Source organism: Cephus cinctus, unplaced genomic scaffold (genome assembly GCF_000341935.2).
Source record: "Cephus cinctus unplaced genomic scaffold, Ccin1 Ccin1_scaffold0709, whole genome shotgun sequence".
NCBI lineage: Eukaryota > Metazoa > Arthropoda > Insecta > Hymenoptera > Cephidae > Cephus > Cephus cinctus.
Window position 1 is genome coordinate 1,729,148 of NW_014333329.1, and position 25,605 is coordinate 1,754,752.

The 25,605-nt window shown below is 43.1% G+C and overlaps 1 protein-coding gene across 1 annotated transcript in view; it reads left to right on the forward strand.

Moving 5' to 3' along the window:
- The first annotated feature begins 554 nt into the window (after nucleotides 1-554).
- LOC107270161 (homeotic protein proboscipedia) overlaps nucleotides 555-25,605 on the forward strand; it is a 29,107-nt gene continuing 4,056 nt past the window's right edge. The window contains exons 1-2 of the mRNA XM_015744901.2: nucleotides 555-2,087; nucleotides 25,451-25,593. Coding sequence (XP_015600387.1) covers nucleotides 1,544-2,087; nucleotides 25,451-25,593 — 687 coding nt within the window. The 5' untranslated portion in view covers nucleotides 555-1,543. The remainder of the gene's footprint in view (nucleotides 2,088-25,450; nucleotides 25,594-25,605) is intronic.

A 25,605-nucleotide genomic window follows, 5' to 3' on the forward strand; every position in this document is an offset into this window, starting at 1 on the left:
AAATCTAATTAAAACAAACATCAAAAACTATGTAAATAAATACCAAAGCTTACCATATTAAGAATGGCATCCTCATGCATTATATCAATAAGTCCAAATCTGACAAATTCCAAAATAATAATTCGTGCTCCAACACTCTGTATTACGAATCTCAAAGGGTTGAACAAATGGGAAAATTCTTGTATAAAAAATCCATAATACATACCTATCCTAATAATGCCAAGGAAAAAGATCCACTGACGATCCAATAAAGTACCAGACAAAGACTGCAAGAGCAAAGACCAGTACCGTGTGAGACAAGCTACAGTAAAGAGCAAAAAAAAAAGGAGTAACGACTGGTATCAACCACAACTACAGGAGAGTAAAACGTAAAAGAAAAGAGATTCATGAAAAGAGGAAGAGGACCGCGTGGTCGAGCACGTGAGGATGTCCCCACCGAGAAGACCGGATAGGAACGGCGCGCTCGCGCGTCCCGCCCACCGCCTGGCAAGCAGCACGGCCGCCCTTGTTCGCCTCGTGTTCGAGTGCACGAGAGTCGGCCGCTTGCACTCTCGCCGTTCGGACGGAGAACGGAGAGGCCGCGTACCCTCGGAAGCCCTCCGCCGAGCCCTCCAGTCCTCCAGTCCTCCAGACCACCAGCAGGCCGGCGTTCCGGCACCGCCACCACCAGACCGACCGCCAACCCGCCTACGAGCGAGAGGGTTGAGCTCGTGGGGCCTGATACCGCTCGGTGATTGGTCGACGGGAGTACGTCACGTGACCTCCCAAGAGACCGCTGCTTCCACGGAGTCCCGAAGAAAAGAGACAGTAGTAACAACACAGACGCGTTACGGAGAACGTTGGAGAAGCGAAAAAGATCGCGAGGATTTTGCTGGTACGAGTGAGAGGACCCTCCTTCGTCTCCACCCTCTGGTTCAGCACCCTTTCACCTACGCCTCCACGTCCACGCTCACATCCACATCCTGTCCGCCACCTATAGTCCTGATCCTCCTCATCCTCCGAGGCCATCCAGTTCTCCTTGAGCAGAGCGGGGTCCTTCTACCTCGTCACCAAAGATCTCGGCTCACGCGCGCTCTGCCCACCTAGGCTTCTTACCTCCGTCTCGTTGCGGCCCATTGCGATTGTCGATCCTCGAGTGTCGCGTGATCTGTTTGTGTCGGTCGATCTTGGTGACAGTGCAATCTCCGATTGATCTTATTTACGTTCGACGATCGCGAATCTTATGATACACTTCGAGCCTACCACAGTGATCAGTGCTACGTTCACGGTGAAATAAAGTGTTGCTTCATATTAAACCGAATCTTTAGTCTGCTTTTTATCTTCTGCTCTATGTAGCCAAGTTCAGGTTGGTACCATTGGAAAATAAAAGTTTATCATCGTCTTGGGATAATACAGTGCGATGCTACTCGTGCCTACCTTGCGTCACGGATTAAGATACGTGTACTGGCTGTCATGAAGGATTATTCGGGGTTCTTCGTATTTTCGAACCGCGAGGTCAGCACTGTGATAACAAGTGATTGTGTCAGAGGGTGTTCGCCCTTCCATGCGCGGTAAGGATCAGCCCTTGCACCAGGAAGACACTCTCTGTGCTGCCGGACATCTACGTAGGCATATACCGGTGGAATTGCTCGCTCGTCATATTCCCGAGTACCAGGTCGAGGATAAGGAGCTCGTGGCCGTGAAGACGAGGCCCCCAACACCCGTCCTGGCGAACGACGGCTGCGGAGGGACCACCGGAGGGGGTGGCTTCTGGCTGGCCTCGGTGGCCGCGGGGGCCGGGGCTGGTGCAGGACTACCCCCGCACGGGGCCCACCCCGCCATGGATCCAAATTGTGGGCCCGCCGAAACTGGCTTCATCAACAGTCAACCGTCCATGGCGGAATTCATGACGGCCCTGCCGCAGCTTGCGGCCGATGGGGCCCTTCAACACTCGCCTGGAGCTGGGGGCCCTATGAGTCCGGGCACTCATCATCCGGGCTACCACACCATGATGGATCCTCATAGTGTGCCCGATCCCTCGGGCGTCAATGTTCCCGAGTATCCTTGGATGAAAGAGAAGAAGACTACGAGAAAGAATAATCAGCAAGGTGAGACCTTGAGCGTTGCTTTATGCTTTGTTTAATTGCTTCTTCACGTAAGGTTAGGCCTTTTATATCATCTCGGACTGTACCATCCTTTCTGGTATCTGCGTCCGTGACGCGTTCGGTAATTGCTCGTGAAATTTTTGAAATCCAAGAAGGCGATCTACAAAATATTTCAATTTAAGACTGGACCCGTATAATCAAAGAGTGCCGTTAAGTAACATTTAAATGTCGCATTGTCTCGCTATCGCGGGAATACCTGGTCGAATGAACAACAGTCAACTACCACGAATCCGTGCGTAACAGCATTTCAAACTGTACGACCCATTTTCAATGGCATTAATAACTCACGATACTGTAACCACAAACAATTGAAAGGTTAAGCCACGTAGGAAATGGAAATAATTAGATCTTCGCTTTACCGTTGCTACTGCGGTACGTTGCATTATTTTCACTTAAATTCAAGCCCTATTAATTGTACAGTGAAACGTACATGGTAAATATATAAGGCTTTCCAGAGACTTATTGAGGCCAGATGCACCGACTGAAGTTAGCCCGTCCATTTGATTTCAATGGCAGAACCAAGGTGGCGCGTTTGTACTGTTATAAATAACCCCATATATTGTATACGATATACATTATATTCTATATACAGCATATAACACCATTATCGTCTATAACCATAGAACTGAATAAAATCGAAAGCCATACATTAACGGCCGTCGAAACCGTCTTCGTGGGAAACCGTAACTCTTCCTATAAATGAATTCTTCACCCGTCGAAAACCACCATAAACGCTATCTACAGGTAGTTACAATACCAAGCTCAATCCTTTATTACACGCATCGAACTCACATGAACTCGCGCTCCTTTCACGTGCCGTATCCTGGTGAATTCGAAAGACCTTAACGGTTCCCATAGACATCAAACGATGAAAAGGATTCTTCATAAAGACACAGAAGTCGTCTTACATAAAAATTCTATTATACTCGTTCGTATGAGTAGCAAAGAATTAACAGTCGGACATATACCTATAGAGTAACGTAAATTTGGTAGAAACTTGTCACGCAAAGTGACTACGTATTTTGTCAGTGTCGTCGGCGCTTATATCAAGGTTACTTCATGAGGTCTGCTGATATTTTAACTGACAGAAACTCGGAAGATGTCAATGAACAAATCGTAACGTGCTTACCACTTAGGCGAAGTCGCGACTTTGTACTCGGTTACTGTACTTCGCTGCGGGGTATCTCCTCCGTCGGCTAATGACAGCCCTGGGCCACTCCTCCTCTGCCTCGCGTAGTCGTTAAACCACAATGCATCACATCTGGAGAGCATCACTCGCGAAAACCGCACATTTCCAAGCATTCGCAAACAAGCTCTAAGGAAATTAGACTGTATCGTTTCTTCACTTTGAAATACGATGGTCAACACGTGCTGTGGTTCCCTTGCGACCCCTTTCAATGCTGCGGGACTAGCGTGGATCTTTGGAATGAACAATTGACAGGAAATTTACTACGTGGTTTTTCTACCCTTCTCGGAAAAATTATTGTTTCCCAGAACAGCCTTAACCAAATTTTTACTGTCTCCGGTATATATAGGAACAACGTGCTTTGGGTCTGTTAACCCTTTCTTCAGGTCACCATAAGTGGAATTTCAAACTGAATTTTTATAAAGCCACCCATCATGTTCCATTACGCTTCTATAGCAGTTGAAAGACATTAAAATTGACATAATATGAAATTTTAGTTTTCATATAAGTTTCAAAAATCATAACATATGAATATAATGAAAAAGATCTAATACTAAAAACCTTGATAAAAAATAATGAACCAACCAAATATAAAAGTATTTTCAGCCGCTGAAATGTAATTAAAATATAAAAAGAGTCCCGTAAAATAAAAATTCTATAGAAAGTAACACCGTATATGTCCTACAAGATCTTTCGCCGTAATACATACCATAGAATCTCTGTAGATAGTAAACCAGATGCTACTCCACCAACTTGTTGGCTATTGTCAGCCTATCGAGTAGCAATAAATCTGCAGAGGTCTAGGCACGTTCCGTATCCCATATACCGAAGTCCAACGTCCCCCAAAAAGCAGGAACCACCTACGTGGATGTACATGTATACGCAATCGAGGGGTTCGCAAGTGAACGCGTGGTGCCGCTTTGGTGGGGAGGAGAAGGCATGAGGTTGCGATCCGACGCCGAAGGGTAGAAGGAGTTTATGGGCCACGAGGGTCGGCCGTTTAACAACAAGCGGGCTCCTCTGGTTGCGGTGACAATTTAACGACCTGGCGATGGTTCGTTCGGTCCGGAGGAACGAGAAGCTCGTCCACGGGACGAGAGAAGATTAAGTGTTTGGCACGGAGGTTAACCAGGCGCTGGCCGGCGGTAACACGCGGAATCATCTGTAAATTGAGCGCCGGGCCAAACGGGAGCGTCGGGACGGCCATAACTCACTCGGGGTGCCGCGCCAAATGCAGGAGGTGGAGGTGGTCCGTCGTTGGACCTCAGGACCGTCCCTTATCATGCAGTGACCACCGCTGATGTCCCTGTGATTTGTGAGACAGTAGATTGACCCGAGAGGACCGTGATACCGGATAAGGATCCTGGGACAATTGAAGATTATTCCTTGGTGAAATATTTACGATCAACTATTTTTATGAAAATAAAAGAAAAATACACAAGGCTGACAGAGATAAAAAAAAATGTATAATGATTGCGTCGACAGACCGTGAATCATTACTGTACTGCAGTGAGAAGGATTTCAGGTAAATAACACAACTTGATGAAATATTGATATCCACCTTTGTCATGTATCACCAGAATGACGTAATACGTAAAAGGTGGATATTTTTCGTGACGCTTTCGTATTACTGTCTTCGGTTCGTCATTAAGCCTTGTATATGTAGGATGATAATCTACAGCCATAGGTACTACCAGGGAAGAGGTAAATTACACTGGGAAGATATTTCTATGAATAAGAAAGAAGGCTCTATCGTATTGCGCAAGCGGCACACCTCTATCTAGCTATTATCCCAGGCACGGTTACTCGAGTCGGAACTTTGTACGTTATTAACCCACGATAAGTCTTCGATTATAATTGCAATGAATAGTCACAGACAATGAGAAGTCGTGATGGAGGCTTAACGTTCGTTTGAATTTTCATTAATTTTAAATTCTATTACTTCGGCAACCTATTATGGTTCTGATCTGTAACCCAACCTAACCTAAGATTTTCTATTCTCTAAAGCAATCCCCATGGACTCGTATTGAGCAGCGAGACCTACCTCGCGAATACGTCTTATCGGAAAACGCTAACGAACGCTGTCCTTGGTGGCACCTTGCTCGCATTAAATTCCAATCTGTTGCATCGACGTGCCCTCGTCCTCGCTACGTGTTTTAGGTGCCGAGGATAAGGGGGAAGACGCTGATTAGTTGAGTTATTTGCCGGGAGGCCCGCAACTGATGTCTATACTTGACGGTAATTCTTGGCGGTAGTCGCAAAAACACGATTCCGCGGGTGTTTTTGCGACGCCTTGTTCCGGGCGTCTCATCAGTCACTGAAGCCACGCCAGTGGCTGATGCTCAGGGCCGCGAAGACCTTAGTCGGGGCCCTGGACGCGCTGAGACGCTATACGGTGTATGGGAGACTCTTGCCAACACGCCGATGTGTCAATTAATCCCTTGCATCCCTTGGGATCCATGTGGATGCCTGGGATAGGATATAGCTATACCCTTATATACGTAGACTGTGGACTTCTGGAGAACTCCAGCAGTTTCAGGCGTCGGGACGCCCTCGTCTCCTTTCGCCCTTACATGCTCGCGCTTCCCCAAATTAATCTAGTAATAACGACAGCCGGTAATCTGCGGCTGTTAACAATCGCGTATTATTAAACACGCGCAACCCCTAACAAGAACACCCTTAGACGGAGGTATGTTCTTGAGGAAGAAAAAAAAGGAGATTTCGCGTTATTACGGAATTTCACGAAGGACTAAAATCATGCTTTCCTTTGTTATAAGTAATTGGTACATATTGAAACACAACCGAGGGTCACTTTAACCTGGAATTAAATAGGATGAAGTTGCCATGGAGCGACCCTTGGTTTGGCTGATACATATACGTCAGATGCGGAAGACTGAGATCCTTGTACGTTCGGGACATCGAGAAATGAAGAGAAACTTTGAGAAAAGGAAGAATGAGAAAAAGGGACTGTGTAATCCCCGTAGAAATGTCTAATTTAAAGATTCGTCGGGAAACTAAATCCAGGGCGAATTGCAGATAAGTTTTCCTTGAAAATCCAACCTGAAAGGATCCTTCGTCCTGCGGGAAGTGAGTGTGGAAAGGTGGATGGAAAGGATCAGACGATCCTGAGATCGGATAAGTTCGGTTATCTAGGAGAACCTGCTGTGGGTATACAGAACTACCTATCCGCGTCCTGTATCCAAGGAATGTCTGATGATTTAGGCTAGCGTAATGGTAACGTCAGTGGATTTGAATTCAGCCAACCAAAGGAACCGGATAACTTCGTTCTGGTTTACGTCGAACAACATAAGACTTCACTACCCTAACATACTTATCATCCGATCTCGCGAATCCTCCGGGAAGCGGAAGGAGACCGTCATGAAACTCGGACCTCTTGACTGGGAGATTTGGCAAAGTTACCGTTATTGTTGGTACGAAGGAAAAAAAAAAACGAAAAATTTTTTTTAGTATTACACAAAAATTATACAAACAATAGAGAAAATTAAGGTAATCCAGAATGACGTTCTTAATAAATAAAGAATTTATACAGTAGATTAAACGTAGTAGCTCTTATGAGGGTTCTGAGAAAAAGTGGGAGAGGGTAAGGGGCCTGCAAAAAAATATCGTGACGACGTCACGGGACGTGGAAAATACGACGATGATCTCGAGTGGAACGACGCTCTCGTTGAGGACGTCGAGAAAAATTCGTCTTCCGTCGTGTCGCACAAGAGAAATAAGCATCTGCAAAACGGAGGAAAGCTCTACGTGACATATTTCCGGATTATACCCGGAATCACGGCTGGTTATATATACAGTGTATCGCGATGCAAATGCGAGGAACGCGTTTCACCGTGAAATAATAAACACGGAATAACAAATTGATAATCCGGAACCTCATAACCGTACACATATTTTCGACTAAATCTGTGGCTCGATACTAAAAGAAGTTTCCGCGCTCGTTGTCGCGCCAAATGGGCCGCTATAAAAGTGTGGGATACATCTCACCCTCTTGCTACCCTTGTTCGCTCTCTACTCTCTGTCTCCCTCGCTGGCTTACCACTACCCGCTGTTTACGTAGGCACATAGGTACCTTGTATGTACTTACAATTCTTTGACTTGCTACGAGTATACGAATTATAAATTTATTGTTACAAGTTGAGTCGTACAAAAAATGATATTTACGAATCTTTGAGAAAGTTGAGAAATTTTGGAAATTTAATAAGTACCGCTTTACCATCTTGATTTTTAATTCCTTATTCGTTTCTCGATAAGACATTTTCGTATACCTTTAACGACCACCGTATGCACTTTTTAAACTGGTTCAAGTGCTGGGGCGATTGCAGATACCCTAAAACCCCAGCAACCCCAATGAGAAATACGTTGGTGTCCCCAGAAAAAAAAGCGTCCACGGTGTCTCGGCGTTAATAATAATTTTATGTAAATGGTCCAGACCAAGCGAAGCGGACGAAAGATGGCAATGACTCCGAAGGGATGAAAAGCGGGAACCGCAATGCTCGTATCTGCTAAGGCTGATGGGACGTAGATTTAAGGGTGGGAACGGCCTGGGGAATGGATTCCTATATCTGTTACTTCAGTCACTCGTAAAACGGAAGTAGGTGTAAAAATTTGCTGGGTATCTGAATAAAGCATATGGGTTATACTGCTGACTGTCACTTGAAGTACTGAAGTACGTATACTAGGTAATGCTCTACGTCCCCAAAAACATGAAAAAATTCTTGCTGTAAATATAATACTAAAATCTGCACTCCGAAAATAAACAGTCTTTCAGTGAACGCTTAACGTACAGTGATAAAAGTAGATAGATGAGACTGCACAGTCATAGAAGGAAAACGTTACCTGAAATGGGAAATAGTTTTTTTTTAAGGTGGTAAAAAATCGCTTTCTCCAGATTTCATATGGTTAATGCTATGATTTAACGTTATTATTTAATGCACGTATTACATATTCGCATAACACGTTATACTGCTGGGATCGTGGGATAGGAGGTATTTGAATGGCTAAGGCACCTTTTAGGGTTTACGAGCGCATAACTGTACGGTGTGATGAAATTTTTATGGCACTCCTCTTAGTTCGCAAACCGAAAGAAAAAAGTCTTATAGAAATTGACACTGAGATCTCCATAAAACTTGTATCCTTACACGAATATAATGAATTGCGATATTTGCATATAATATTGCATGATATGTTACAGATCGAAAAAATTTTTTAAAATTTTTTCGTAAAATTTTTTTAGCAAAACTTAATTATCTGGCAGGTGCACCTTTCTCTTGTACAGAATGAAATTATCGTAATGTCTTCGAGTGCTCTGATAATTATGTGGAACACCTTTTGATTTAAACATTTACGCTTTATGGTACATCAACAAAAATTTGACGTTTAATTCTATAATCACTTTAATTGGCTGGGATATTGAGTTTCCTACTTTCACCGCGTTTCACTGCACCGCGTGTCTTTTCTAGGTGCGAATATTCTACACTGAAATTACAGTCATTTCGTATCGTGTTCTGTCATTATCTAACAGTTCACGCCTCGGTACAAATTGTTACCTGATTTAATGCTTTGTAGCTGTTGCTGTGCATCTAACGTGACACAGTCTCTCACGACTCGGTGAATTGGAAAAATTGATTGCGCCTGGGGCTTTTTTGACTTTAGCTATATATAGGGTGAGAAGTAGGAGAGAACTTTCCCAACTGGCCTCTTTGTAGGACGTTAGGTACTGCCATCAGAAATGATTGATCGTAATGTGATAGTAGGAGGAACTGTATGTCAAATAAGCGTAAGGAAGTAGCATATGTAAGTATATTTTTGTCGTGCGTATTAAAAGGAAACTGCGGATCTATGTATGAAATTAAGTAAACAATTTCAAGAGGAATATCAATGATTTAATATTATCTTATTAATTTTGTTCGTAGACTGTAAAAAGTGTATTTTGAAAAATTTTAATTTAAAAAAAAAATTAATATTCTCAAAATCAGTAACTCCGCTAATTGCAAGAGTCGACCATTTTCAAAATATTCAAAATGGCTACCTCAAGAGACTTGTACACCACATGTGTCAGAAACGGGATCCTTGGAAGATGCTTGTTCTACCAATGGGAGAGAAGAGAATTTCTTTTGAAAAGTGGGGATATGGTCTATATATACATGTATATTTCCATAACCGGGAAAAACGTTTTCGTTGGGACAGAATTGGCTGACATTTTTAAACAATGGATAGTCAACTTATATATGTAAATTGATTATTATCTGTTATTTGTAAGTCTATACTAATGACGATAATTCTCGTTTATCGAACTGCAACGCTGTAACATTAAAACTGTCGAATTACAACATTCAAAGCTACCGCCAGATGATATCCTGCCGCTATTGAATTATTGTTTTGAGACTCAATACAGTTCCTGTCCTTTCAATATGTGTACTCGGCAAACAACGAAAGACCATTAATTACACATCCAGTCAATAGAGGGCAGGCACGCGAAACTATATCCTGTAATATATATAGATATACAAGGTCAAAATAAAAATTTGAAAAAAGTTAGAAAAAATTTCCATCTCTCAAAAATCGGTATGCCACAGGTTAGAATTTCTTTTTTGACTTGAAAATTAATAATTGCTCCATGTAAAAAAAATCATTTCCCATAACGAAGAAGACTGACAAAAAAGAACAACCACAGTAGCCTGAAAGTTGATTTCGAGGAGCCGTAGGAACTCGGAGTGCCCGGCTAATGAATAGCCGGACCGCGACTGTTTATAAACCGTTTAAACGTTGGCAGGTTCGCGAGTAGAAGGAACAAGGGTGGGAGCGAGGACAGGGCAATGGAGGAAAGCGTTAAAGGCAATGATGGATGAACATAGACAGCTCGCGAAACTCACCCCTTACGGCGAAAGCCTGCGATTCTACAATATTTTTCAAAATTAACATACAGACAGAATATATCAAAATAAAAAATGTTAATACCAAAAATCAATATAAACTCGTCAACCAAATACATAAATTCCGAAATTCGCGGAAAATTGATCAAAAAACAAACAGCATCCTAAAGAAGAAACCCATACAAGAATATGAAAAAAAATCATCGAAACAAGTAAAATCTGAAAATACTAAAATTCACGAAGTAAAACGGAAACTCTGTCCCAAATTCTGCGAATATATAAGTAGGTAGCTCAAAAAAAAGTATAAAAATCCTTTTTGGTCGTGCGGTACGTCGTTAGCGTCCTAAACCCAATCCTTCCCTTCGGAGGATTGTGACTCATACACACACCGCACCGTCCCACGTACACAGGGTACGTAAAGGCGCATCGTAAAGTGCGGTTTAAATTTAACCGTAAATCCACTACCGATAAGTCAAGGTACCAGCGGTAATCTCCATAGCAATGCCTCCCTCTTCCCTTTCCCAGATACTCCTGAAAATCCAGGCAAGAGAGAGCCACGTATTCTTTTTACCATCGTCTGCGTCGTCGCCGTCGGCAAGCTGCCCTCTTTTATATTAAAAATGAACTGTCGCTTCCACTGACGACACGGACGGGTATTTGACTGTACTACCGCTTTTATTTGATAAATCGTGGAGCAACCTCCTCTTTTGGTCATCTGAATTTCTAATGCATTATTTTGCCCAGCCTCGTACCATCCGACGGCTACGACGAGTCCCGAGGGGTGAGGATGGTTAGCTAGGGGGAGTACCATAGGGACGGATGAAGAAAGGGAGTCTCTATGGGGAATGGGAGTCACCGGTTATCGTAGAGCAAGGACTGCCGGGAATCAACTGGGATTTTCTTCTCTGCCACGGAACAGAGGAAGATAGACACAGCGTAAAGACTGGAGACTCCACCTAGTGACAAACTCAGTTCCTGACTTCGTCCGTCCTGACTCTCCTCTTCTAATACTAAGCTGCGACGCCGAGCATCAAACTCATCTCCATAATTTGTCATTAGGATATTACGCCCGAGCGATAGTTCCTCGTTGATTGTCGTGCGTCATCGTGGCTGAAGTTTGTAGCTCAAGTTTTTGGCTCTCGGCAAGAGAACATATACCCTTCACAGGACAGTCGTTGACTCCCGGTGAAAGCTTATATGATGGATCAAAGGATCTTGATATTTAATCTGGACAAAGCTACTGTATCCATGGGAAGTTTCTTTTTGTAGGAGTATCTAAGTTGGTAGAATCCGTCGTGATGTAGGACAGGGCAAACCTGTTGGCATAATGGGCCTCACAGCGCGATAAAAAGTCTCGCGCGATACAGCAGCGCGAGGCTACGTTTCATCCAACGGGGACTGTTTAGCTTTGTGACGTGAAGTTGCCAGTCATTCAGGATCAAAGTGCCGCTCTCTCCTGGGCGCTAGGAAGGTGTCTGAATCCTTTCAGGGACTGTTCTGGGATTTTATTTTATTACTATTTTTTTTTTCTTTTCTTTCATTCTCCTCTTTGCCTCTATACGCGATCCACTGTATCAGGACATTGACACTTTGCTCGCGAACGTGTTCGGGACTGCGAATATTCCATAGCGCCGGTTAAGTACAGAAGCCTACAAGAAGTCGGTGAAGCGGATGCTATTCAAAGCGAAGAATGGCATTCGTGTGTATTATTAGGAAGCTGGGATTAATGTGAATTCGCCCAAAGGATAGTTCGGTCCAGGACGTCGGTGACCAAGAACAAAAATACCGACGTAATGTCGTCATAGTGTAATTCACGAGACTGACGGATCGGCTACACTCGAGTTTAAAATCAACTTAGGAGCCAATGAATGCTCGAATCCGACATCCGGCCTGAACTAAGCACTTTACTTTTAAGGGACATTAGCTTTATGGAGGAAAGGGGGAATCCCCGGGTTCCCTTTCCTACGTCACTTCTTTCTTTCTTCATAGACGACGAGCAGCGTCGTGGGAAGAGTGCATGCGGCAAGTCGAGTGGAGGAGGCCCAGTGCGGCCTCTGATAGGGACAGAAATGGAGGGTGAGTTCTGGAGGGTAGTCTGAGGGTAATTAGCCCTGAGCCCACGACGACGTGGGGTTGGTGCCCGCGCTCAAAGATTTTCTACCGGCCCTGCCGGTGGGCCGAGCCAGTCTGTTTATAAAATGTCAGAGCGCCAATAAAAAGTCATGCAACATCAAACAGCGATGCTCAGAATGGGACAGGTAGGGGTAAAAACGATAGATAGGTATATATACACGTAATAAAGTGACTGAGACGGAGAGAGAGAAGGAGTGCAAAAAAAATATAAGGGGAAAAGATCGTAAGGGAGAAAGTTTCTTGGCTTAATTATCAGACCCTGCAATTACCTATCTCTGAACCCCTTGCACTTCCTGTTCCACTGTCAAGACCCTACCCTGGGATACATTCGAAAAAGGTTATAGTCATCCCGAAGGAGACATACTTCATCCGTATACGCTCTTGACTGATTGGATAGCTGAAAATCTGTGACTCCTAATTTTGTCAAACACCCCCTAACCGACCCTTACTTCCGATTCCCTATAAATTCATTAAACTCCGTTTTCTCCCTGGGAATTCAAGGGAGTCTGCAGACACAGATCAGTGGGATTATCATGGTAACGAAACTTTTCGTCTTTCATTATAACGACATTACCGAAAGGCACGTCCTTAATTAAACTCACCTACCCACGAGGAATGCCTTATCGAAATATACAACAATGTCTAAGATCGATTACGTCATACTCCAAACAATTTATATTACGGTCATCCAAATGATTTCGAACTATCATTTCGCATCCTCTTTCTCACTACGACCTCTGACACGTTATCTGTCAAAATGACTCTGGACACGTGTGCAAGACAGTCAGCCCTCAGTTCGTACAGGTACAGTCCCTTGCATAGAGTCAAACTATCGACCCGCGAATATACACGATGTAAATTGATCGTCTGAGGGTAAATAAGTGTATCGTCCATAGACTAAAAAAAATGAGAAAAAATATATACTTTGAGATTTCTTCCTCAAGCAGTATGTTCAAGAATTACAACGTAGCTTCCGATCTGACAGTTAGCCACCTAGATATTGGTTCGATCTGGCTAACGAGCAATAACAGGAAAAGCCAAGCAAAGCCTTAGTAATACTATACGTTATATACAGCTATAGCATTGGGGATCGATCGTCCTCGGGATGGGGTCGAGCATGACTCGCAAATCCGTACCTAGAGGTGCCTCCGGTGCGCGAACTCTGTACACCCTGGACGTGGCTGACCAGCCAGCCGGCCAACCGACGGACGGCTGACTGCCCTTCTGATTGATGATCGCTACTGGACTCTTTGCCGCCATGCGAACCCTACCAACACGTCCCATACCATATACCATTCTATGCCATACCACACCATCCATACCATCCTCTTCCATAACACGGTCTGCTCTCATCTATCCAGAACCAACCCCTTCTTCGTTTATTCCATGTTGCCGATTCATTGCGATCTTCGCAGCTTCATCCCATACTGAATTTTCATACCTCCGTACAGACTGTAAGACTGCAAAAAATATATGTATTTTGAGCAAAATTCAAGATGACGTCGGAACGAAATAGTTACTTTGAAAGTTGTTCCTGCTGAGGGTAATAAATTTAATTAAAATAAAAATATCGTTGCGACGTTTTCATGGACTTTATTCTAAGTTCTAGAATGATATCTGGGTTCGTGGGTTGCATTGGGATGACGAGCAAAACATGAAAACACCCCAGTATTGATTGCTAGGCATAAAGCGTAGGTGCCTAGGATGAAATCGGTTCGGTGGCCGGGAGACAGGAATGGTGTAGCTAAGCCGGCAGAGATAGGGGAGATATATAGAAGTGATGAAAAGTGACTAGACAAAAATCAGGACCCCCCATGTATATCTCCTAGGGGGGGCTCACCACCTTATTGCTGGTCACCACCTTCGATGGTACCTCCTGACGAAACAGACAGAAGCGGTGCTCGCTTCTGTATTGTCGTCGATTCTCTTGATGGTGGCCGCCCTATATTGACTATTAGAGAACCGACTGTATGAGATATATCGCATTACCACGCATAATGCCTTCGATAAACATGTAATTCAATAAGAATCACGATACCGATATTCAGGGTGTGAACGAACTCCTTCAAGGTTGCTTCTGACCAATATACAAAGCTATGCAATATAATTTAATCGATAGGAATTCATCTTCTGGTTAATTAAAAAAAAAATACTGAACACGTGCTCTATAATACATTCGAAATACCCAACGATCGTATTAATTCAAGACGAAGGGGTTAATGGTTGCTCGATCGCTCTGATTGGTCATTTACAATAAAACTCAATAACTCTGTGTGGCGCGTACATAAAATATTATATATTTTATAACTGTAAAATAATTTTGATTACGATAATTATTCAATTTAATTAATTTTAATATTTCTATTTTAAGTATTATTGATACTTTATGAATCTTACGTATAGGCAGAATGAAATTGGTCTTGTGTTATTTAACTCCTAATCGAGCAGGATTCGCACACGGATGACCTGGCACGACCGAAGAAGAGGAAGTTACGAACGAACCGTCCCTACTTCCTTTCATTGGGGGCAATATTTCTTTTCGCAAGTCCCCCAAGTCTTTATCTAACAAGGAGCAAATCATTTCCCTATTATTTGCTCGCTATCGTCCTCCCGTTCCTCTCTGACCTCCTCGACTTCCTTTTGCACTGCATATTCAAACTCCGAATCGCTATACTTTCTGGAGACCATCCAAGGCCTTATCCATTGTGCCAGTGTGCACTGTTCCTGGTGCAACCTGCATCCCTGTAACAGTTATATTTTTTCTTTATTTTTTTACACATAATCAACATTTTTGGTAACTCTTATCAAAGCGGATAACCTGAATCTTTAAAATAGCACCAATAAAAAATAAAGAATCTTTATATAATAATTTAAGTGCATACATACCTAGCTGTCCATTTTTCTTGAATTCCTGAAATCTTATGACATTTGCAACCAAACGACGCATATGGAAACTAACAAGGCTTGAAACCACTACCGGAAATAAGTATCAACCTGCATCTCCATCTCATGTCATCGTAGACACTCACTGTACCTTACTGGACCAAGATAAATTTGTCTGTCATAATCAAATCAACACCCTGCATAAAAATTGCTACTTTTTGCTAAAAAAAAATAATTCACTCAAACCCGTCCGATCGTCTAATCCAAAAGTATCGAAAACCCCACAAAGAAATATCTAACCTAATTATAATTAGGCGCATCCACGTACCAAGTACATTACGTTTCGACGTGCAAACAAGATTAGCACAGGGTGTCGCGCACATCGGACCCGAGGGCAGCCCAGTGGTCGGTTTAAACAATTATCACGAGGGTTGGAGCATGCATTGAGTCGACAGGGGTGATAAGTTATGGCATCAGGGGTGACTTAGGGATGGTCAAGTGTTGCTCCTACCGTCCTATGCAAAATTTCCAATGATCATTGCTATATAATTTATCCAAGAATACCATTTATACGTTTATATCCTCTCAAGTGACCACGAGCAAAACTAGGGTGTATTTCGTACTGTATCTGTATATACACAGTAGTGTTATATAAGGTTCCACACTAAATATAAAGGGATACATAAGAATCACATGGAAAGGAGCCTCGTAAATCTTATGGGACGAAACGCAAAGGGGGATCCCGGCCGAGTGTCCTTTATAGCATTGTTAACAACTAATGTATGCGGCACGGGTCCTCGATCCCTACTTCTACATTTAACATTCTTTAACATTATTATACACATGGCGCCCGTCCGAGTGCTCTCTCTCTCTCTCTCTCTCTCTCTCTCTCTCCACGTATATCCCTATACTGCTAGGAATAGATGCTGTAGATATATAGATATACGTTTGAAGCTTTTACCCTTTTTCACCGGAGAAAGATTTTTGCCCGGTTTTATTTAACAGGGATCTCGGAACCCTTTTCTTTTTCGCATTATGACCGTCCGCACCGGCCACATTTGTATTTTAATACTAACGCCGACCCGAGATACTATTTATAACTTTCATTATAAACGTGGTTGGATATTGAAGCTTTCCACTCGGCCAAGATCTTTCCCTTGCTCCAGAAAATTTTACTGTATACGCTTTTCAGAGCTATTTTTTTGAAGTTTTGGTTAAGGTAGATTTTTGATTTTTTTTTGTAAATGTTATCTTTGATTTATTTTACTGAGTTTAAAAAAAAATATGTTTATTCACATTTGGAAAAGGATTTAAATGCCGTAGTTACCTTGATTTTTAGGTACGGTACTAATTTTGCAAAGATACTTGTTTTTTTATTTTACGGGAGAATAACGAATCATTTGTCATCCAAACTAATTGAATTCATTATTATAATGATTCTGTGTGCTGACTGAAAATACTTGTCGGCCGCTCCAAGATTTGAGATTTCGAACAGAGATTACGGACTATTACTCCCTGTCTTGAGTAATTAAAATGATTATATGCTGATACGAATTTATTTTGCGGAACAAATCGAACGATCATTAAGACTGATAAATAATGACTGTTTTGATAAGTTTGAATGAAGAAAGTGATTTAAATCACTTTTCTTTCACAATTCAATTCTCTCATACAAGTTGCTATGAAACTGTTTTAATGAATTTGTTCTATATACGAGACTAAAAATGATTTTATACACTTAAAAAATAAATAATAATAATAATGTTTTAAGGATTATCGATTCGCCATTACGATTATTCGATATCGGAGCAACCAGAAATAATTACGAATTATTTTAATATTCGACACATTAATGAACACTACCGCCATTAATGAAGCGCGTTGATGTGCTATTTTCTTATATACCCGTAATGCCTATTAATTAAGAACAAAACAGTGTGGAAACCAATTATCTCGAAATGATTACATATCTATGTATTATCATTGCACGCGTAGACACCTAAAAGAGTTATAAAGTACATTATTCTTCTTTTAATTTTGTACATTAATTATAAACACTCACGCGAGCGTAGCAAGTGCTAGTTCAAACAAACGCGAAGCCATATATAAAAAAATCGGCACAGCTTCTTGGGGTATAATGAGAGAGTTCAAATCATTAAATGATTTTACGATACAAATAATCTGGAAGATAACCAAAATGATAGATAAATTATCTGAATTTTCCTTAACACTGTAATATTATAGGTTTCAATAATTATAATCGTCTACGTAAGACATAAAAGTGTCCAGATGAGAATGACATTGTGCAAAATAAACCGCTCTCATTCAACTAATAGATAACCGTTGCAAATAATGTTTACCGAGGGAATAGTGGTTGGTAAATGTCGAAAGAATAGATAGTTCGTCGGCGAGTTCTTTGTTTCAAAAATGACCTTGACCCGCTCGTCTCCGTAGAACGAGTAATGAATAGAGCGACGCTAATAGCCTTGGGCAACACGAGAAATCAACGGGTAGAGAAGGTATACGCTTACGCACAAACAGATTACAGGAGAATAGTAAGACCACGCACGAATCCCGAGTTTCGGCCATTTTTTGTCGCGAGCCTAGTGCCATCTAGCGGCAGCCGTTAAAAACCGTGAGAGGCAACAGCAGAAATCGCTAAGCGAAACAAATATCTGTTTCTTTCTCGATCGGACGCAGTCGTTAAGAAGTCTCGCGCATTATTTTCGTTTCCAATGAAAAACTATGCGAATAGAGACTAATCTTCTAAGATAATTTAACGTATTTCGTTGGGGCACGTCTTGCTGTACGAGCTTAGGTACATAAATAGAATAACGATTCCCGGAAAGTGTTTAGCTCTAGACAAAAGTTTTGAGTAAACTTTAAGAAGGATCTGCAAATAAGATATGAAGATTTAGGTCGCCGAGGCTTATTTTATGCCTCCGGTCTCATAGTTGTCTCACGGAAAAGTGGCGGGGGATTTAAAATTTGTAAAGATTAAAATAAACTTTTTATCCGTTAGCTTGCGGGCGCGTCTTTGCGGCAATGTGGCAAGGGGAATGGGATAGCCAAACCAACGTAGGGAAACAGTATGGCTGAGATTTCCTGCCGACGCTTCTCCACCCTGCTGGAAAAATGCTCCAAGGAGATGAGTGGGATATACCCCGCAGCAAGTAAAGGACGAAACGAAGCGTCCAAGTCGGACGAAAACTCTGGCAACCGTGGCGGTGTCGGTGGCTTTAAGAAGACGGTAGGGTGGATGGAAATTATCAAGAAATTAGTTTGGAGCTCTTTTCCGCTAGACGAGGATCCCACAGGCTGGTTCTGCAGCATCCAGTGGAAGGAGCAAAGGAGCGTATACGTCATGCGCTCAGAGAAGAAAGTCGTGCCTCTCAGAGATGGAAACTCTGAGAACTGGTGATTGCGGATGAAGAGAGAAACGAATGAGAAGTGCCACCATTCAAGATCAGGGTGGTCAGGGAGCTAAGGGATGTCGGATGCTGCGTTATGGAAGTACCAAGGTGTGCGCATAGGGAGATCCCCCGGGGATGAAAAGCGCCATTTTCCCGTTAGAAGGCAGATTGATTTCGTGGGAGCTTCTCTGATAATAGGACAGAGTACCTACCTAACGTCATCCAACCTACCCCGCGTCCCCTCGTCCCTCCTCCCGCTAATGTGATTAAAATAATCCAGCAAGAAGGACAGTAACGGGGCTACAATTTTATCTCAGATTCTTTTCTCAGCATCCCCCTCTTCGAGCGCATGAGAAAAAGGAGTAGCAGTATTCCAATAGTGATACCCGCCAAGCGATATCTTTTGTCACAATTTCCCTGAGGTAGCTCAATAATTTTCATTAAAGTAAATACAATTGCACAAGTCCAAAGTACCCCCTGCAGATCGCTCCTCGAAGCGCGTGTACCGGTAGAATGATCGTGTCGATTCGGTACGATAGCAAGCCCAATTAAACCGTTTTAATCGCGCTTAACGTTAGCATCTACCATGCTGTTTCTTTATCGCCGGCCATATCGAGTGAAATTAGACAGGAACTCCAGTAATGATTTCTTCATGAAATAGAGCTACGTTTCCAGCCACAAAGGGCCGTATTAATATATAATAGAGTACGATGAGTATATACAGTGTATTCCAGCTAACTATTATGCACGTAGATATCTCGAGGGTGATCGGTACCGGTCTTCCAGTGCCTAGTAGATATAGTCAAGGAGCGTGTTTCTTACCCCGGTAGCAGAATACGCAGAAGGTGCAGAAACAGGGTGGCCCGTTACAACCGCAAAACAGTGGGAGCAGTGGGTGGGCCGTAGGGTTTTGGTGTTGCGTGATTGCGGCATGTTCGTGCATACCGTAAGCGGGTTCAGCACGCAGAGTATTATTATCGCAGTGTTCGCCACGGGTTTCCGAATGCTGTGTAAGGTATAAGAAAGTAGACGGAGAGCTCCTTATTCGGACTATAACAAACATGGCTACCACCTGTGTGAAGGACTATGGAGAAAATGGGAAATAAAATTGTGCCGAGGATTTAAATATAGTAGCCTGTATCCGCAAGCTCGAGTGAGGTTCGAGGAAAATTAACGGAGCGTCACGCCGCAGATGCTGCGGACTTACGTTAAAGAGACGCAACTTGGCCATACGAACTTGAACGCCGAACGAACGGGCAGCCAAGAGGGCGAAAGAGCCGAGTCGCTCCACCCCGATGATTGCAGGTTGCATCGGCACGCCTCTGCCTGGTCTGTCTGCCTTCGCATTGCCTGGCCTCGCTGCACGGATCCCTATATCCAATTTTCTAGACGAGGCTTCGTGGCCACCATAATCACAGGTTGGCAGGCTGCAACGCCGTGGCATGCCAGCACCAGTATGGCCGCCGCCATACTACTCGCCATAAGACTCGGAGAGACTGGCACGCTACGAGCCTCCAGGAAGGCACGAGTGTGTTCGTGCAACGATATTTTTCAAACCGGCAGCACAACCGGCTTCTATATTTTATCTTTTCCTTTTACAATGCTTCGCTTCTGCCTCTTGGATGTATATATATATATGAGGCTATAAGTATTCCCTCATTCTCTTTATCCTTCTTGTGCTCTTGGGTTATACATGTATTACATCCTTCTCTAACTTTCTACCTCCTACGCCCCCTTACCGTGCCAGTTATTACGACCGAATAGCTATGTAAAACGTTATGCTAATGTATCAAGCCCGCCGGTCCTTGACAAGATGCGAGTCGTGAAAAATAAAGATGAAGCCGCCGCGGATGGGGGGCTGTAATGATATGGTGTGCCGTTTCGTGCTGGGCTTTCGCTTAAAATCGATGGGGAATTATACTCAGAGTGTTGGGCTTTCGCGGTACATTACCAGACCAATGGAAGATGTGCACTCGGTACTATATAGTTGAGGATCATTTTGGAGAGTGGATGAGGACAGGTGGATGGGTGTATAAAAAATTTTGATTTTTTATTATTAATTAAGAATATAGTTCAGTGAGGATGAACCTTCACGGAATCAAGATTCTAGGTAGATAATGGAGATCTTGAACGGTACTTAAGATCAATATTTGATGTTGCATGGTAATTATTATTGGTGCGTCGTGTTTAAAGGATTCTTTGCTACCTGCCTATCTTCCTCTAATGAAGCTACGTTTTAATTGATTTATTAATAGAACGTTGCTGCCAGTGCAACCACTCGTATCCATTCTAACCTATAAGAACGTGCTGCGCTATATTTTGTGGCATCGACCAATGGTCAGCCGCGGTTCTTGTTTTGCTCTATGTTAATTGATTATAGGTCGAACCCTCGGCAGACCCAAAGACCCCAGACCCACCGAAACCTTTCATGCATAAAGTCTTGTTTGGTTACCTACCATTCTCTGGCTGGTCCTGGAATCATGCATAAATCTATAACAAGCACAATCTACGACGATACTCGCCGCTGGCTAACCAACCCCAAATTACCTAATAGTCCATGAGGAAATCTCTTGATTATCATAGGAGGAATAATTTTGTGTATCATCCACCACGTCATAACCAAAACACACAAATCAGGACTCAAGCGATACATTTGCAAACTTACAAAAATACGTTCTAGTAGTATTTTCGAATTTTACATTCATATTGAAAATTTTTCATTGAATTTTCAAAAAGACCATATGCTGCACCCATTATGCGTACACATGACGTTTTTAGGGTATACTTCGAAATGTTTTCAATTGGCCCATAGAGTCCCAAAATGGACGTCTCCGACGATTAAGTATTATTTGTCTAATGATCGTCACCCCTGGTAATTTTTCTCTTATACCGAGATAGCGTCCCTTTTTTTTTACTTTTTTTTTTCCTTCTTCGTCTCTCTCGGACGTTCAAACTGACAGACACGGAACCGGCTGTCCCATCATTTGTTTCGAACTCTCGTCACTCATTTTTCATACGTTTACGTTAAGTCTCTCTCTCTTTCTCTCTCTCTCTCTCTCTCGTTCTCACTAACCTTAGTATCTCATTGGCGCTTTCCTCCTTCCTCGTGTTTTCCTCTCGGGCGGCATCGACGGCAACAGCGAGACGTCGAGACGACGAAACGGGCTCTTGCTCGAACGCGGTCTCTTTCCGCCCTTTGTTCTTCACAAGTTTTCTTCCCGCGGGCAAACAAGCGCAGGGGGAAACAAAAGACAAATTACAAAGACGGCCATCATGTGACCCTTCCCACCTGTCTATAGATGGGAAGACTGCGCTGCCGAGGGACAAAGAGTAGGAGGAGAGGGACCATGGCCAGCCACTTGTACTCTCACGCGTGCGTGTCTGCTCCCTGAATTCATTTCTCTCTCAATTTCACTTCTTTCGCCTATCCTATCGTTTTATTCGTCCGTAGCTTCTTTTCCAAGTTCCATGATCACTTTGTGTACACTTTTTATTCTTGCAGCAAGGATATCAAAGCAAACCTCAGTCCGATCCTTTGTTCGTGAGACTTCGCAATGGCTACTGATAACATTTGAAAATACAAAATAATCAGACAATAATTCATTTTCGAGTCTTATACAAATGCATCGTACGAGTTTACGTGGGACACCGTAATCTGAACTTAAATAAGTAAATCTACGTAATGACTGAGCGAAGTTTTCAAAAAAATTTTTTATCAATGTAAACATCATAGTGATTCGAAATCGATTATGAAATTCCGTCATAAGAACGACTGTACTAGCTTTCCCCTTACAACTACCATGTATAGTACGCTAAACTCTGCAATAATTACTGCACCGGTATCTGCATCATAACCCTGAAGCATTAAAAAAAATGTTTCTATCCAATTTTATATATTTTCTATCCAGTGTCTCCCATTCCCTAAATTTAGCCGCACGTTACTGCCCTAGCAAAAATAGATTCGTGCACACATTCAGAGTGTTAACTTTTATAAAAGAGTGCCAACCATAGGACAAAACTTAGTTCACGCTGTTAGATCTTAACAAATAGATGTCGATGTTGTCACTGCTTAAATAAGACCATTGGACAAACAATGGGACGCATCACTCACTGACTCCTCCGCTTGCGCAGCCAGCATCCTCCGTCATAAGGGGACGAAGAGCGTCCTCGTGGAGTACACGGCCGAGCATCGCCCGAGTTCCGAAGTGCGAAGCGACGGCCGTCGGCTCCGGCAACGTCGTTGCAGCCCCGATGAATGACGGACCGTCCCAAAATAATACGACGTCCGGCGTCGCGATACTCTCGTCCTCCACCGTACGGTTGCATTGTTATTTCCCGAACCATAACGGCGTCCTTCTGTTTTTTTTTTCATTGTCGGCAGCTCGGACGCTTATAAATACGTAACCGGATAAACATGCAAGAACAAAAACGAAGTCACTGATCCTGTGGACGATGAAAAGCTTCATCCCGTCCTGAAAGGCAGTATTTTTAACGTGACGAAAAAAAAAAAAAAAAAAAAAAAACCCCAAGTCTTGCAAATTTCATATTTTCAAGTTGACATGCCTGCCATAATCTTTTTGGATGTATAATAACAATAGTATGTAACTCAGATTTTTACCATCCTCTTTGAACTACCTAAACAGCATAGTTTGAGGATACGATGTAGTCGAAAAGTTAGGGTAAAGCAGAAATAAGACTAATTGGAAATTCTAGACGAGGAGCCGTCCTAAATCAGCAGGGGTCCAACTGAAGTATTTACTATGGAAGTGCTTAGCACGATGCTCTGGTCACGTAAATCGACGCGGTCGGGTCGCGCGTTGGGATCTCTTAATTTATTTCTTTTTCTTTGCTCTTGGACTCTAATATAGGAAGGAGAGTGTAGCGTAACGGAAGCGATAAGGAACAACATGATTTTAGTGTAACGCTGCCTATTTTAGTGGCTGAGATCTATTTCACTTCGCACGTAACCCCGTCGGCTCTCGGCTGTCGACTCTGTGACTTCGTCTGACAGTCCATCACCTTGTCCGGTTTGTGAAAAGCGAAGAGCCAACGGTGCGCGACGTTGATATTTTCGTCTGGTATCGTGGTGAGCGCTGAGTCAGGGGCTAAAGACGTTGGAAATATCGCGACCTCGCCGTTTCTCGATACACGTGCTTCTTAATTGGACTAGGGGTGTCGTCGCTCTTTGCGACTTTGAAAGAGATGAAAAATGAAACAAGACCAAGTTCACGTGTACTGGGTACCCTGATGTCTGTCGTCGTCCGCAAAGTGGCTGGAAATAATTGTATAAAAATTTCAATGAATTATTTTGACATGTCCAATCGATGGGAACGTCCCAGATCCTAAGATCCTTGCTGCTAATAAAATTTCTCATGTTTAGATACAAGGAAATCCTTGAAAATCCTTAAATAAGTATTGTTCGCGTTTAGAACGATCCGGCCCATAGAATTTAGATGGTTCGGCGATCAAACGAGGGAGGATATGTAACGTGCGGGAAGTGTGTGCAATAGGCGTGGATCCTTTTGATTGACAGGTTCGTCTAGCCAATCACGGGACCGGAATGCTGATGAGGCCCACGTCAATCACGCGATACTTTCATCTCACCCCCTATGCTCCCTCTTGGCTCGTTCGTTCGTTCTACCCTCTCTGCCTGCTCGTGTCCCCCTTCGCTCCTCCAGGCCTCCTATAGCCGTACCACCCTCTCCCGGTCCTTCGCCACGTCGCCCTTTCCGCCTCCCTGACTCACCCCTGTTGCAGAGCTCTCGGCCACCCTTACATCCGCTCGCACGCCATGGGGTAGTTTAGCCTCTCGGCCTCTTCCAAATACGAGTCTCCGTCCTCGGCGCAACACCAGATCCTCGTATTACGGGTTACGAGCTGCTAAAATACGACGTCGACTTTAAGGCCTCCGTAGGAACATCCGTCCTTATCGTAATGGCTGGATCGTCAAGTCGCAGGAAGCGGCGGCTCTGATGCCTCCACGGAACAAACAGTCGAGCAGAAGAATCAAGGATAATCCATTCATACAAACATTTTTTTCCTTGCGTCCTTTTTTTTTTCTTCAAGCTCTGTAAGGGAAACGCATGGTAATTAGGACTTTCATGGTGAAAAAGTTTAGGGCTGGGGGGGGGGGACTCTGCTTTGTACGAGAGCGCAGTTCAGATAGTTGCAAAATTGAAGAGATTAGGAAGTACATGTAAAACATATATAGATCATCGTAATAGTCTCAAAGTATATATATATATAATTAAATTTGTGTCTACAAACGATAAGATCTCAGACACAATTAACGCGAGGAATTTTGGATGCTGTGAATACGGTATGAGTTTCTATCCAGCTTCTTAAGGTTCCCTTGTTATCGCGAGACAAGTTTCTTGCCTGATAATAATTAGGCGCTGTTCAAATTGACACGAAATACCTGTAGTTTCAGAACTTGGCCGTAAAGTTTCCAAGGAGTGGTGTTATAAGCTCCGGAGAATGTACCTCGACGTTGTCGAAACCTTCGGATCTTGTATTGTTGACGCATCGTCGTCTTAGCTTTTGTTCGTAGAGTCATTAATTAAATTACTATTTGTCCGCGAAAATCAATTAGAAGAGCCATCCTTGGTAAACAGTAGCAACTCGAGACGATTCGATCATCTCCTGATGTGACTACCTGTATGTGACAACACTACGGTGTCACTCGATACAATCATCGGCTGAATGTCGCACCTGCAGAAAAACAGTAATATGCAATTTAGTAAAAATAAGAAATTTTTCCACTGACGATAAACATGTTTGTCGATCGTTTGATTGCAGAGAACGGTCTTCCCAGAAGATTACGAACGGCGTACACGAACACGCAGCTTCTCGAGTTGGAGAAGGAATTTCATTTTAATAAGTATCTCTGTCGACCGCGACGAATAGAAATAGCCGCGTCGTTGGATCTTACGGAAAGACAGGTGCGTAGACCA